This window comes from Mus caroli, chromosome 19, assembly GCF_900094665.2.
Source record: "Mus caroli chromosome 19, CAROLI_EIJ_v1.1, whole genome shotgun sequence".
Lineage (NCBI taxonomy): Eukaryota > Metazoa > Chordata > Mammalia > Rodentia > Muridae > Mus > Mus caroli.
In genome coordinates, this window is record NC_034588.1 from 52,209,804 (window position 1) to 52,223,412 (window position 13,609).

At 48.9% G+C, this 13,609-nt stretch overlaps 1 protein-coding gene across 30 annotated transcripts in view; it reads left to right on the top strand.

Moving 5' to 3' along the window:
• Positions 1-3,174: 3,174 nt before the first annotated feature.
• Tcf7l2 (transcription factor 7 like 2) overlaps positions 3,175-13,609 on the top strand; it is a 196,260-nt gene continuing 185,825 nt past the window's right edge. For 20 of the 30 annotated variants that reach the window (XM_021151309.2, XM_021151305.1, XM_029472491.1 and 17 more), the window contains exons 1-3: positions 3,175-3,888; positions 4,130-4,196; positions 4,427-4,551. In XM_021151309.2, the coding sequence (XP_021006968.1) occupies positions 3,700-3,888; positions 4,130-4,196; positions 4,427-4,551 (381 nt within the window). In that variant the 5' untranslated portion in view covers positions 3,175-3,699. The remainder of the gene's footprint in view (positions 3,889-4,129; positions 4,197-4,426; positions 4,552-13,609) is intronic. The other 10 variants (XM_029472489.1, XM_029472488.1, XM_021151302.2 and 7 more) reach the window with 1 other exon arrangement.

A 13,609-nucleotide genomic window follows, 5' to 3' on the forward strand; every position in this document is an offset into this window, starting at 1 on the left:
TCTTCCTATGCAAACCTGGCTGTTCTATCATTCACTCTGTACATCCGGCTTCTGCTTCCTGAGGGCTAAGAGCACAGACTGGCTAGCTAGCTGGCTGGCTAGCTTAGTCACCTACGTTTTAAGGCAATGTGTAGATTGCCATCCTTAACACAAACCCACTATGAGAGAGCCAATGGAAGAGAGGCCATAGGCAAGACCAAGAAGCCAGGAGCAAGGGTAAAGAGGAGAGAGTGAGACTGCAGGACAGCCTGGAACGGCCCAGGAAGGGGCTCCAAGAGATGAGAGAGCAGCCTTTCCATCCATTTTGCCCATTCCCACATGCAAAGGCAAGGATGTCCAAATACCTTGCAAGGTCCAAGTCAACATCAGGACCAGTCTGGCCATCTCTCTGGCATCTTTAGTATCTTTGCCATTTGGTCAGAATTCAGTCATTTAAATTAAGAGTCATCAGGGCATAAAGAGAAGGAACTTGAACACTTGGACATGAGTCGACTGGTGTTTAAAGAGGTCTTGCCAAATCTATAAACTGCAGGTCTACATGGTGGGCCAATCTGGCTTTTTGTTGTGCATATATCATATCATACCATATCGTATTTATCTTGCTTCCTGCAGTGGCATCCCTTGCCCTCTCCTCTTCCCCTATCCATCTGGATACCACCACAGGCCACAACAGGGACTAAGACGTCAGTGAGAACTTTCTGCTTTCTCTCCCCATGCCTTTTTATAGCACCAAACAATGAAATTAAATGTGGCAGATAGGCTGTCAAGGAATAACTTTTAGTTGCTTAATTAAGTTGGGAGATTTAAGGGAAGACTCAAAGGTTCCCTTTGAATGAGAAAATAATGCTACGTCAAACTAGATGATGGCATTGGTCATAACAAGAGCCCTTAGCATCCTGTGTGCACATGATAAAACGCAGTATGTCCATAAGAGCGATGCTTTAACAGTTTTGATTTAGTATATTCATAAGTTTTTATTGTACAACCAGACCCCTAGGGAACACAGAAGACCCTTATTATTCAACTTGATAAAGATCAGGGTTAAAGTAAGATACAAACAGAATCCAAACCCATCCTGTAGGACCAAGAATTGGTTATAAAACATTTACTGTAAAAGTGCTCTCGTTTATGTCAACAAGCCCCTGAAACAGGCCTTGGCATAGTCTATATTGTACAGAGACCAGCTTGGGTCCAAGATGTATTCAGGTGGCAATTAACAAGTGTGTAAAGCTGCCAGCTTGATTACACACACCTAGCCAAACAGCTAGATGTTGGGCTAGATATGTAATCTAAAGGCATCCAGGGGGAAGGCCCAGGAAGGGGATTGCTCAGTCATTTGTACACGGATTCAAGACTGGGCTGCATTTCATGCTTCGTGTTTTTACTTGGTGTCTTGAAATATTCCCCTTTCTGTCTCTGCTCTCCCTCTTAGACACTGCGCTGTCTTATTTATTTATGAAGTCTGAAGGTTAGTCCTACCTGCTGAGACTAATTAGCCCTCTGCTTTGTGTCCCATGCAAGCCGTCCGATGAAATGTACACATTTGTTTTGCTTTTTTTTTTTTTTTTCCAGGCTCTTTCTCTCTCCCTCCACTTCTGGTTTTCTGATGAATATGAAAGTTGGGAGGTGGGACCGTGATTCTCACCCGCCTTGCCCACCCCATCCTTATTTTGTCTGCATCTTTCCCTTTAGTGTGCAAATGTGCTTGGGATTTTTCTTTTTTTCCAGTGCAGGGGAATTCGTTAGCCTTGTGAATCTCAGGATCGTTGTTTTCCGTTGTCTTCTTTCTGAGGCCTTAGCCTGTAGAACAGTTTTGTTGAAACCCCAAATTCTCTAAATATTACACAGTAAATTGGTTACTTTTGGAAATCTACAACAGATGAGCTTATTAAAGGGGAGGATGGGTTAATTTAATACGTGGTGGACCCCAGGATAACATCACACCTAATGGCAGTTGCTAGTCCCCACTGACTCATTCTTTCTGATTTCTTTTTCTTTGCTTCCTCTTGCCCGTTGGACATCCCAGTCCACTTCTCATTGGTTATCTGAAAGGAAAAGGCTCTTCTGAGTCTACCATGCCGAAACACGGTTTTGGGATCCACCTTTACTCCTTTAACATAATTTTCTCCACCACATCATAGCAAATCGGTTTGCCCTCACTGGAGCCTAATAACCAACAAACACCCATTTCAACTCCTAGGCTGCCAACCTCTTCCCCAAGGGCTTCTGGGCCAGCTTTGGTGACTCTCTCCTATCAGGGCCCTCAGCATCTAGAGCCTTAGGGCATTTCATCTCAGTCCCCTTTGGAGAAAAACTCCAGCTCTACTCATCCCCAGGGCTTGGTGAACTTTCACTTTTATTTTCCCTGCAGCTGTTAACGCCCAAACATTTCACCTCCAAAGGACTTGGATCCTACATCACTTCCTACTTCCAACGTCAGTTAAAAAAAAAAAAAAAACTTTACATTTTCCTTAAGGATATTTTTAATACCCCAGACAATTTGTTTTCTTGGATAAAAAACGCCTTCTTGGCATATTTAACCTAGTGGGACTTTACATCGAATGACATGATTCACTGTCATTAAACAAGCAAAGGGAGGGGAGCCTTATCCTCCCTGTAGATGGCCCAGCCTCTCTGCTTCCCCTGGTTCTCTCAGAGCAAGAGAGGTAAGCCTTCTTTTGGACTAGTCGTGTCTTTTCCCGCCCCAGTGCGGCCGACTTCATCGGGGACTTAACCACTGAGCACCCCATCCTTGTGTCCCATAGTCCTCCCCTCCTAGACCCCATCTTCAGGACTTCTGGCTAACACTTTTTCTGGGCCTCTCCCCATCCCCGCCCCCCAAGTGGGCTTTCCTTCCGCCTTCCCCGGCTCAGATTCCGGACTGGGTTGCCACCTCCTTCCCTCCCCCCCCCCCCCCCCCCCCGGTCCGCATTGTCTTTCGGAACCCGCCCCCTCCAGGAGCGAGGCCCGCACCGTCCGGGCGCCCGGCTCGCACGCTGCGCACAGGCCGCACCCCGCGCGCCTCCCGCGGCCCCGGCCCGCCCCGCTCCCTCTCCCGGCGCCCAAAGGATCATTGTTGGCCGCCCCCGCCCCGCCCACCCCGGCTGTTTATTTATGCACACGTCACCGGGGAGGCCCCGCCCCCTGGCATCTCATTAAGGCGAGTGTGTTCCTCTCGCCCTGTCAATAATCTCCGCTCCCAGACTACTCCGTTCCTCCGGATTTCGATCCCCCTTTTTCTATCTGTCAATCAGCGCCGCCTTTGAACTGAAAAGCTCAGTCTAACTTCAACTCACTCAAATCCGAGCGGCACGAGATCCTTCGGTGTCTTCGGCTTCCCCCCCCTTTGCTCTTATATCTGACTTCTTGTTGTTGTTGTTGTTTGTTTTTTTTTTTACCCCCTTTTTTATTTATTATTTTTTTTTTTTTTGCACATTGATCGGATCCTTGGGAACGAGAGAAAAAAAGAAACCCAAACTCACGCGTGCAGAAGATCTCCCCCCTTCCCCTCCCCTCCTCCCTCTTTTCCCCTCCCCAGGAGAGAAAGACCCCAAAGCAGGAAAAAAAGTTAACCTTGGACTCATCTTTTTCTTGCAGTATTTTTTTTTGGGGGGGGACTCGCAAAACTTTTTTTTTTTTTTTTTTTTGCTTTTCTTCCTCCTTCATTTTTCTTCCAAAATTGCTGCTGGTGGGTGAAAAATGCCGCAGCTGAACGGCGGTGGAGGAGATGACCTAGGCGCTAACGACGAGCTGATCTCCTTCAAAGACGAAGGCGAGCAGGAGGAGAAGAACTCGGAAAACTCCTCGGCGGAAAGGGATTTAGCCGATGTCAAGTCCTCGCTGGTCAATGAATCAGAGACGAATCAAAACAGCTCCTCCGATTCCGAGGTAGGAAGAGCCCCTCGGGCTGGCGGGTGGCTCCAGCCGGTTCCCGGGCCGGGAGAGCCGGGCTGGAAGGCGAGGCGAAGCGGGTCGGGCTTGCGGGCGGCGCGGACGGTGGCCCGGGCTGCTGGCTGCGTAAACTTGTAACCGTGTTTTTCTGCACCCCTTTCTCCGCCGACCCTCCCTCCCCGCACCCCCTCGGCGCGGCTATCGCCCCTCGCCCTCCCCACCTCGCCCCTCCGGGAAGGCGGAAAGACGGCCTCCGCCTCGCTCCGAAAGTTTCCGAGATAAATCCCGGGAAAGTTTGGAAGAAGGTGAGTGCGCCCCGCGCGCCCCCAAAACCGCGCGATTGCGTCCCCCCTCCCCGGGGTCGGCCTGGCGGGTGCCCTCGCCCCACTCCCCACCCACCCTACCCGAGTTCCCGCGCCGGCCGGGCCCCGGGGACGCGCGCGGGCCCTCGGGGGGACACTTGCTAAAAAGTTTCTCCCGCTCTCTCCCGCGCCGCGCGGCCGCCGCCGTCCCCTCCGCCGCCCCGCCATGTTAGCGGCCAAGAGGCAAGATGGAGGGCTCTTTAAGGGGCCACCGTATCCCGGCTACCCCTTCATCATGATCCCCGACCTGACGAGCCCCTACCTCCCCAACGGATCGCTCTCGCCCACCGCCCGAACCGTAAGTGCCACCGCGCTCCCCGCCCTGCCCGCCTGCCGGCCCCGCATGCCCTGCCCCTCCCCCGCCCCGCCCCTCCCCCCTCCCCTCCCCCCCTCGCGGCCCGAACTCTCCAAACTTTTTCTCTGCCTTTTGTGGACTGGGTTTGTTTGCGCTTCGCCATGTTCTGGCTTTTCTTGTGCTTGCCTCACGATTCGGGGAGCCTTTTTGTTTTTTTCCCTCAGACAGGGCTCTGTTGGGGTGCCAATCTGAACTTTTAATTTTTCTTTCTCCTTTTTTCATTTTTTTTTTTTGAGCTCTGATTTCCCCCTCCCCCCCTCTTGCTGGTGGTGTTTGTTTCTTGTCCCTGGGAAGAGGACTGTGTGGCTCTTTCTTCTCCCTCTCTTCCTTCCCACTTCTGTGCGTCTTGGGCTTTCCCCAGGTTAACCCCTTAGCTGCTGGCTGGGAGGCCCGGCTGGGCCGCGCGGGTTCCCGGTGCCTTTGGCTCCAGGAGCCGCGGTGCTGAGCGAGCAGTCTCGGCCCTGCGGAAGCGCCCGGCTCTGGCCCCAGCCAGTCATTTTAGCTTTCTAGTGGCGATCGCAGGCTCGAGGGCCTCTTGGCCCCTTCTTCCAAGGGAAGGTCACACTTGCCAGGCTTGGTCCCCTCGCAAGCCCGGGGGCCCTGGGCGTGCTTTTTCTCTGCAGACCCGGCAGGGCTTGGGTGCCCCATGCTGCTAGCTGCGAGCCGTGCGTGGTGGGGAGGCCTGTGTGGCTGGGCTTCTGGATTTGTGTGTAGTCGGGATGGCCTGTTGAGTGGACTTTTGTGTCAAGGAAAATTCGGTGCTTTCGGATGGGGTGCGGAGGCCTTCTTTACCCTGACCAGCTCACTGTGGGCCCCTGGGGCGGAGACAGAGGCTAGGATGAGCGCTTTCAAGGAGGTGTAGGAGGTTTGGGGATGCCTCCCTTTCTGGGGATCGGCCACCCAACTTTGGGGAGTCCAGGGCAGGGGGGGTGCCAGGCTCCCCGGGCGCTCCCCGCGGCGCACCTCCGGCACTCACCGCAGACATTCGTTCCTGCTCGTCCCCTCCCCCGGGGCCTCTGCCCTCTTCCCTCACACTGTCCCCCCTACCTCCTCCCTTTCCCCTCTAAAAAGCCTGGATTGCGAAGCTCTAGACACACAAGGCTCGTTAGTACCCGGCTTCCCGGGGTTGTCACTTTGCACCTCTGGCCGTGGTCCCTAACTCGTGTTTACACACACTAGTTTTGTTTTTCTTTTTTCGCTTATTCAAGGTGGCTGTCTGAAATAATATGCTCACTATTGAGCAGTGCTGGGCTTGGATCAGTCAGATCTACAAGTGTTTTTAAGCATTAAAATATTAACTATCAGGTTTGACTTGTTTCCCCCTGCCCCCCGGGCTCTGGTAGAATGGCAAAAGCACGCTAGACTGGTATTTTTTTTTTTTTTTTTTTTAATGCTTAGGAAAGAAACAATCACACCCCCTCCCCAGCGCCCGTGCCTTCCGTGGAAGCCGGGACAGAGCCGACCTCGTCCAGTAGGGCCCTTCCGTGGAAGCCGGGACAGAGCCGACCTCGTCCAGTAGGGCCCGTGCTTTCCTGAGGCTGCTAGCAGCCTCCGAAGCAGCGCCTGGTGTTTTTCTTGGTAGCTGGTGGGATCTTAACGAATCGGCCGGCCGTGTTAGCAAACTGGACCCAGCAACATTCCAAAGTAATCCTGGGAGTCCCCTCTTCCCCTCCGCCCCTTCCTTTTAGAACGCAGACCTCCTTCGCTTTATTTTAAAATCCACTTAGCCACCCGAAAGGCCAACTGAATATTGAGCTTTGATGGCAGGCTTGTTGGCTTTCTTGACCCTTTTCAAACTGCATGTCCGTGACCGCTGGCGATCTTGCCACACCACAAATCCAAACTCACACAGTTATGTTGTGCTGTAATTAGGAAACAGGGAAATTGTTTAAGGCAAATAAATGATTTCCCGGTGAGACAAGGAAGGTTCCCAACCTAAGGCCCCCTTTGTGGGCTTTGTAGAAAGAGACAGCGTCTAGTTATTTTAATTGTGGACCTAGCGGGTGGCCCTGTGCTGTGACATCAGTTTGACTCTGAGAATGCATTTCTGAAACCCAGTAGGCTGTTATGTTAGTATTTGCGTGTCAAACATCAGCAGACATCTTTGTGCACGCTGCCTCCTCTTACTCCTTTCTTTCCCTTACCTGGTTAAGCAGTATGTGCTCCGAAATTGAGGTTCTTTATTTAGGCTGCTGAGGGAAGCCTTGGCAAGGAGCTGAGAGGCGGGTGTATGTCCCTCTAGATGCCTTTGGACACTAGGGCCAGCTTGCAATTCCAGATTCCTTACAGCCCGGGGTGGAACCTACCAGCGGTCCCAGGTCTGAAATTCTCAGGGCTTCATAGGGTCTGGTTTTGACTGTGAGTTGTAAAGACAAATTAGGGGTAAGCTCATTCATTCTCTTCTGTTCCTGCTGGCTGGGGTGCTTTTTGCTGTTTTCTGTTACTTATGAACAGGACTGGCTAAGACTTTCCAAAATCCTGGTATCTGCTTTTCTGCTTAAGAATGTAAAGAATTAAGAGTTATCATGAAAACTGGCTTTTGATGAATAACACATCATCTCTAGAACAATCTTAATTGCTGAAGAAGCTGTAAAAGCTTGCTAGCAATGATTTTTACTTTAGAAGGACATAGATTTCCTCAGAACATTAATTTATAATCTTTGATACATTAATAGAAATGGCTTATGAAGAGGATACATTCAGATAGAAACATACATTAAGGAGAAGAAGTCTAGTTGAGCAGATGTGGAAAGGTTGGAAGTGCCAATATTAGGGCTTTGCTCATGTTTGTGTTCCAGAGAATACGGTAACAGTACTGAAGTTGACAGGAGGGGTAGTTTTACTTTTATCCTCCCCACCCCAATCTAGCCTGCAAGAAGACACAGGGCTGCAGTGGTAGGCACTGCGATGTGATACGTGTGAGAGAGTTCGTTTTAAGGGTGCTTTCTACAGCTTCATCCACCCAAGGTTGCTTGTTTTCCAATGGAGCTGTTTGCTACCTAGGTTGAGCAGATAAGTGAGCAGCATCTTGAATTCATTTCTGAACTTGGAATGGAGCAGGAAACCAAGAGGGAGCCTATTCATCGAGGAGGTTTTATTTAACCCGGCAACTTCTTTTTTTTTTTTTTTTTTTTTGGGCTTGCCCAGAAAAAAAAATGGATGTTTTCGCCTCACTCAAACAACATAATCCTTCCTGACACAAAAGATTGAGAGCCTGGTGTGTGAAGGGTTAATGTTGGACCTTCCCTGTTGTCTTCCCCCCCCTCCACCTCACCCCTGATTGTTTTGACAACACTTCAAAGTGTGACATTCCAAGCCCCTCTATAACAATGTAATATTACAGTAATTACACAGGTCATTACATTTTAAATAGAGAACAATAAAATGCTTATCGCCTTGAAGAAGAACAGGTGCTCCCAGCCTTCGTTAGTATTTATGCTAATTGTTTTCCTCTCCTTCAGAAATATTTATGGCAGACATGTTTAGATTTTAATCTCCGCAGCAAGTCTTCTGTGCTAATCTTCATAAGTTAGGGTTTAATGTCTGGGCTCAGCCTTCAGCCAGTAAGTCATATTTTAATGATTATAAATTTAATATACTAGTGCTTTGCCGTTTGTGGATGTTATGGCTTCCTGAGGACCTAGAAACAAATGTAGCATTTGGGAGTCTAAAAGGCTCATCTAGGAGAATCAGTCTGGGGGACTTAGCTCCTGCTTTGGGGATGCCAGCTTTGACAGCTGTGTTCTACCTTAGATGTCTAAAAGATTTTGAGAACAGCCATGTTGGTTCTTGTTTGGGGTTTTCCACCCGAGTTTTCCTTTTTCTGAGAGGGATTGCCTTGGAATTGCTGCTGGCCGTTGGCTAACTTTCTGTTCCTTAGCAAACTGTGGAAAAGTTACAGGAAGGTTTCCGGAGTAACCCCAAGAATTCTGCTCTCTGTTAGTGGCAAAGGAGAGCTGCAATTCTACATGACATTAAAAAGGGGGGTGGGGAGTACTTTAGAGAAAGTGCTTAGAGAACTGACATTCAAGGCTTACACCAGAGACTGTGCTTTTCAAGATTAGGGTAGAAGTCTTTTCAAGCTCTGAGCACCTTCCCACGTCCCACAAGGTGCTCAGGTACACATAGAAAGTGCCCAGGCCTCCCTCACACGGGCACAGTGGGCAGAGGAGAAGGCTTCCGCAGATCTTGTGGGATGTTACTCAACAGGGACTCCCGAATCACACTCAAATGCACTGCAGAGAAAGGACAGCTGCAAATTTTTGTGTGGATGCGTGTTTAGGACCGTGACTAAAAACTCCCGAGGACCTTTCCCCCAGCTGTCTGGAAGTTATGTGGAAGTTGGTTTATTGGCAGTTAAGTATGCGACAACCTGAATTTAGCAGATGCTTTCTCCTGTACAGGAAGTAGATGACATTGTTTTGGGGGCAGGGAGGAGACCAGACAGGGGTGATTTACTCCCTTAAAAAAAAATAATCTCAGACTTGCCAAGTAAGTAAGCTTTCAAGGAGGTGGGTGTTAGCCTTTTAGTCTCGGTGGGAGGAGAATTTGGTGATATTTTTGACCACATGTATAACGTTGCCGACACATTTCAACATTTTGAAAAGGAGGACTGACCGAGATTCTCCCCGGTTTTGTTTTGGAGTGTGTGTGTGTATAAGTTTATTCAGGAAGTAGATATTGGCAACCCTGTAAGTAAATCTTCAACTCAGATTTAGAATTGAGCATGTTTGTGAAGGAAATGGTTAATTTTACAACCAAAGACAAACTTACACCTCAACAGGCCTGCTGAAAGAAATGTGCCCTAGTCCTTTGCTGGCAAGCTCCCGGAGTAATAAATCCACGGGCTTTATTTGCAGCCCAAAACACTTATGAATGTTAAGATATTTGACGCCACGTTACCCTTATGATATTCAAGGTCCGCAGACATTGGCAGTGGCTCAGATTTCTCTCACTAATTATAAGCAATGAGATGGGGGTTGAGGTGTGAGTCGCAAAAGCTGTCTCTCCCCCCCCCCCACTCCTCTGCCCTACACCTCTGCAGTCCCAGTTGACTGAGACAGGCATCCCCTTCTCTTGGCAGCGGACCTGCTCATTCCTCTAGGCTATTGTTATACACATTTATAAAGAGAACTCTGAGGGATGGGGATTCAGGGGGCTCCACTCTAATGCCCCTTTCAAAAGCAAAATTGCTTGGGGTGTTTGCATCTTTTTCCTTTTCTTCTGGTTCCCCCCAACCCCCGCCTTTCCTTTCCTAATCCCCCCCTCTCTTTTCCTTGAGACCACTTTGCCTATATTGTGCATATTTCCCACAATACTTAAAGAAACCTGATATGGGAGAATGTACTTTAATTTAAAAGATGTTCCACTGAGCCAGAGGAAGAACCGTCTACAGTGCTGTAGTTAATGTGAAGGCTTAAGGAGAGGCGAGGTACAGTGAAGGAAGAGAATTTAATGGGCAAGCAGCAAAGCAAAACAAAAACCAGGCTCTTGGTGAGGTAGCCACATTGGGGCTGGAGTGGGGTGAGCTGCACTGGGGAGGGGGTGCACGGCGCACACTGACCTGTGACAGTTGTATCCAGCCAGAGGTGCGGAAGAAATGTTTGAAAGTATTAGAGGAGGTTCCCCTCCACCAGGAATGACTTCTCAGGAAGGACAGGAGGACAGCAAGAGGGACCCTTAAACCTGTACAGCTTTGCTTTGGAGCTAGAGACTGCTGCAGTTTCTGACTTTACACACAGCGTTCTCTATCCGGCAACCAATATGTTTCCTATCAGTTTCTCGCTGAGCATCTGGAGGTTTTGAGTCTGGCTGGAGCGATATCTGAGGTCCAGACCCAGCCGTGAGAAAGAGAGAGGTTTTAACTTACTTAGTTTTAAAGAGTGGTTTGTTTTGGTGAACATTTGGCAAAGTGGGCCACATTGGGCTGTTGGTGCTGCTGCTGCTGCTGCTGCTGCTGCCGCCTCTCTCTCTCTCTCTCTCTCTCTCTCTCTCTCTCTCTGTGTGTGTGTGTGTGTGTGTTGGGGGTGAGAAGTGAGAGGACTGTTGCTCTACCATTTCTAGGCAAATACTTTTCCTCCAACCCAACCCAAACTTAAAGACCCTGGCTGAAAGGTTTTATTTTCTAATCAATGGAATGCAGAAACTTACTAGCCCTTAGGGATATGTGAATCCCTTAACAGCTCATTACAAAGACTGGGCTATGGGATCTTTGAAGGGGTTATCAGGCACGGTGTTCTTCACTTTTCCCAGGACACGGTTTTTTCTTCCTTAGGCACATCTGATTTTGTGTGGGTAATTCAGCCTGTTAGATGAAGTGGCCCCAGACAGTTCAGGCTGCAGTGTGTGTGTGTGTGTGGGGGGGGGACGACACGGCTATTAGTAATAAATATCAGCTCTGAAGGAGTTAACAGTGGCCTGCCAAAGTTTGGCATCATGAAAATAAATGTGAAGCCTGCTAGGCATTAGCAGGGCCCGGCACATTTACAGAGCTTAATTAGTACGAACTGTAATTGTTCATGGTCTGCCAGAAGAAGTAATAGTCAGGAAAGCGGAGTCCCTCTCTTGCAGTCTCCAGTTTAAAACCCGATAAATCACTTGCATATTTGTGTAGTGATTCAAATGGAGCTCAGACCTCTCCCATCCCAACATGTGGTAAATTGTAAAGTCAATGAATCGCAGATGTAGGCTACAGTGAGATCCTCTAAGAAAATGCACAATGAATGGGAAAGAGTGATGCTATAAATATTTACTGAGAAGATAACTAGGTTCCCCCGTGCTGGGCCAATTATGATGCACTGAATATATTAGTAAAAATGCTGAAAAAATTGCGGGGAGGACCCGCGCAGGTTTTGGGGGTGGGTTTGTTTGTTTTAGAAAGTGAAATAAGAGGCACTGTGTTATTGTCACGTCAGTCTTATGGAGGAATCTCAATGGCATACCCAGGGAAGGACACGTGAAGTCCACATTAATGCAAATGAATTCGTTATGAGTTGTAACTGTGGGACTGCTAAGTGGAGTAATGACTGCACATCGTTCCGAGGGTGTTCTGTAGCAAGTGTTAATGAAAACTGCTGCGTTAAGAACATGCCTCAGCACTTCAGCCCACGTGGCCCCCGTGTGCTAGAAACGGGCTTTAGCTTCACTCCCAGACGAAGAACTTTAATTATGTTTTGATGTTTAAAGAACACCAGCTCATCTCTTCCTCAAAAACCAACCCAGGGAAAGCTACAGCCATCGGCACCGAGCTCAACCCCAGCCTCTGTCTGCCAGGGATTGTAGCTCAAGCAGGGGAAAAAAAAAATGAAGGGGGCATCCCCCAGTAGAGATGCAGAGAAAACTTTCTTGGAGCGATTCTCCCGACCCCTCCCCTTTCTTCTTTTTAGAGGATTCTGGTCTCAGGCAAAGTTGCACGTCAATACTTCTTTCCCACAATGTGAGTAGGTGGATGTGTGTGCAAGCTGTAAAAGCTAACGATCCAGCTTTGACTCATAGCTCATGGTTTCAGGTTGACGAAAAGGAAAAGAAAAGAAAAAGAGAGAGAGAGAGAGAAAGAAATTAATGAGGGTGAATAGACATTAGATGGAACTGTGAGACACTGAGCGGTGCTGCTCTCCAGTCTGGGGGCATCCCTTCTGTGGCGTGTGCTTTTCTGGTGGAATACGAGGAAGCCAAGAGGCAATGCCTTTGTTAGACAGTGGTTTTAGGAATGCTGCAAAGCTTCTCAGTCCGGATCTTCCCAGGGATTGTAAACCCAGGATTCTACTAGGTATCCCGGTTTGGACCTCCTCCTGAAGTTGGAGGCGTATCTGGCACTTCTTCAGCAGGGCAGTATCAGCAGGTGGAAGTAAGCCCAAATCCTGGGCAAGAGTCTGTTTCCCGCTGAATGGAAAAGGCTGTCCATATGGGACTGGGGCTGTGATAGGGTAGGGTGCATTTGTGTGGCATGGAAATGATCTGTTTTTGCAGCCTCAGTTACCCTAAAGGAATGAGGACCTAAGACAGGGTCTCAGATATACTTGGAGGAAAAAAAACCATTCAGTTGTAGTGATGCGGAAATTAGAATTGAAGTAAGAGGACAGAAGGAAATCAGGCCAAGACCCAAGAGAAGCCAAGTCACTTAGGAAATGGATCTGATATATGTGTATGAGTGTGTGTGCATGTGTGTGTATGTATGTATGTATGTATGTATGTATGTGTGTGTGCGCGCGCGCTCACATGTGTGCAATCAGGTAGATACGAGAAAGCCAGGTGATTCATAAGACTGAAAAAATAAGTACAGGCCCCACCTCATTCCTTTAGTGAAGTGAACTGGCAGAGTGGCTACTCTTCTTCCCATTTGGGAGTCTGTTGTTTGGTCTGTGGCTTGGAGCATGAGAGCCCTGTGGTTGACAAAGGCTGTTTCCCCTTCTGTGCGTCGGTATCTCTGATTTCCAGTATCTGCAGCATCGACTTTAGAGTCAGTGGTCATGATTGGATATAAAGGCAGAGGAGAGGCGATAGGGTAACAAGGGAAGCACTTAGTCAGAGTGTTGCAAGCCTACGCCTAAGACTGCCAAGTCTTCCTGAGTCTTCTGGACAAGTGGGGGCCTGGTTGTTTGGGTGCTCTAATAAAGAGGGGTGCTGGGATGCTTCCCTAGCACGGGAAGGTGTCATTTTGTGGGGCTTCCTTGGAGGAAAGAAATGAACAGAGGACCCTGGAATCTGTTGGCTCCCTGGGCTCTCCAAGAGGAGAGGCCATTGTTCCAGACATAAGGTCCACCCACTTAGAGAAGCCACAGTGATGTGATGAGGAGGTGACTTGGAGCCTTCCAGGTGACCTGTGCAGAGATGTTTGTTAAACATAGAGCACCAGCTTTTTAAGTTCAGACAAATAAATAAGCCGTTTTGTCCTGGACTCTTGTCTCTACACACCCTTTCAAAACACAGGCCTAAGCATGTTTTGTTTTCTCTGTCCTCTTAGTAGGGGTGGGAGGCAGAGGCAGGCTAACAAGAGACTAGT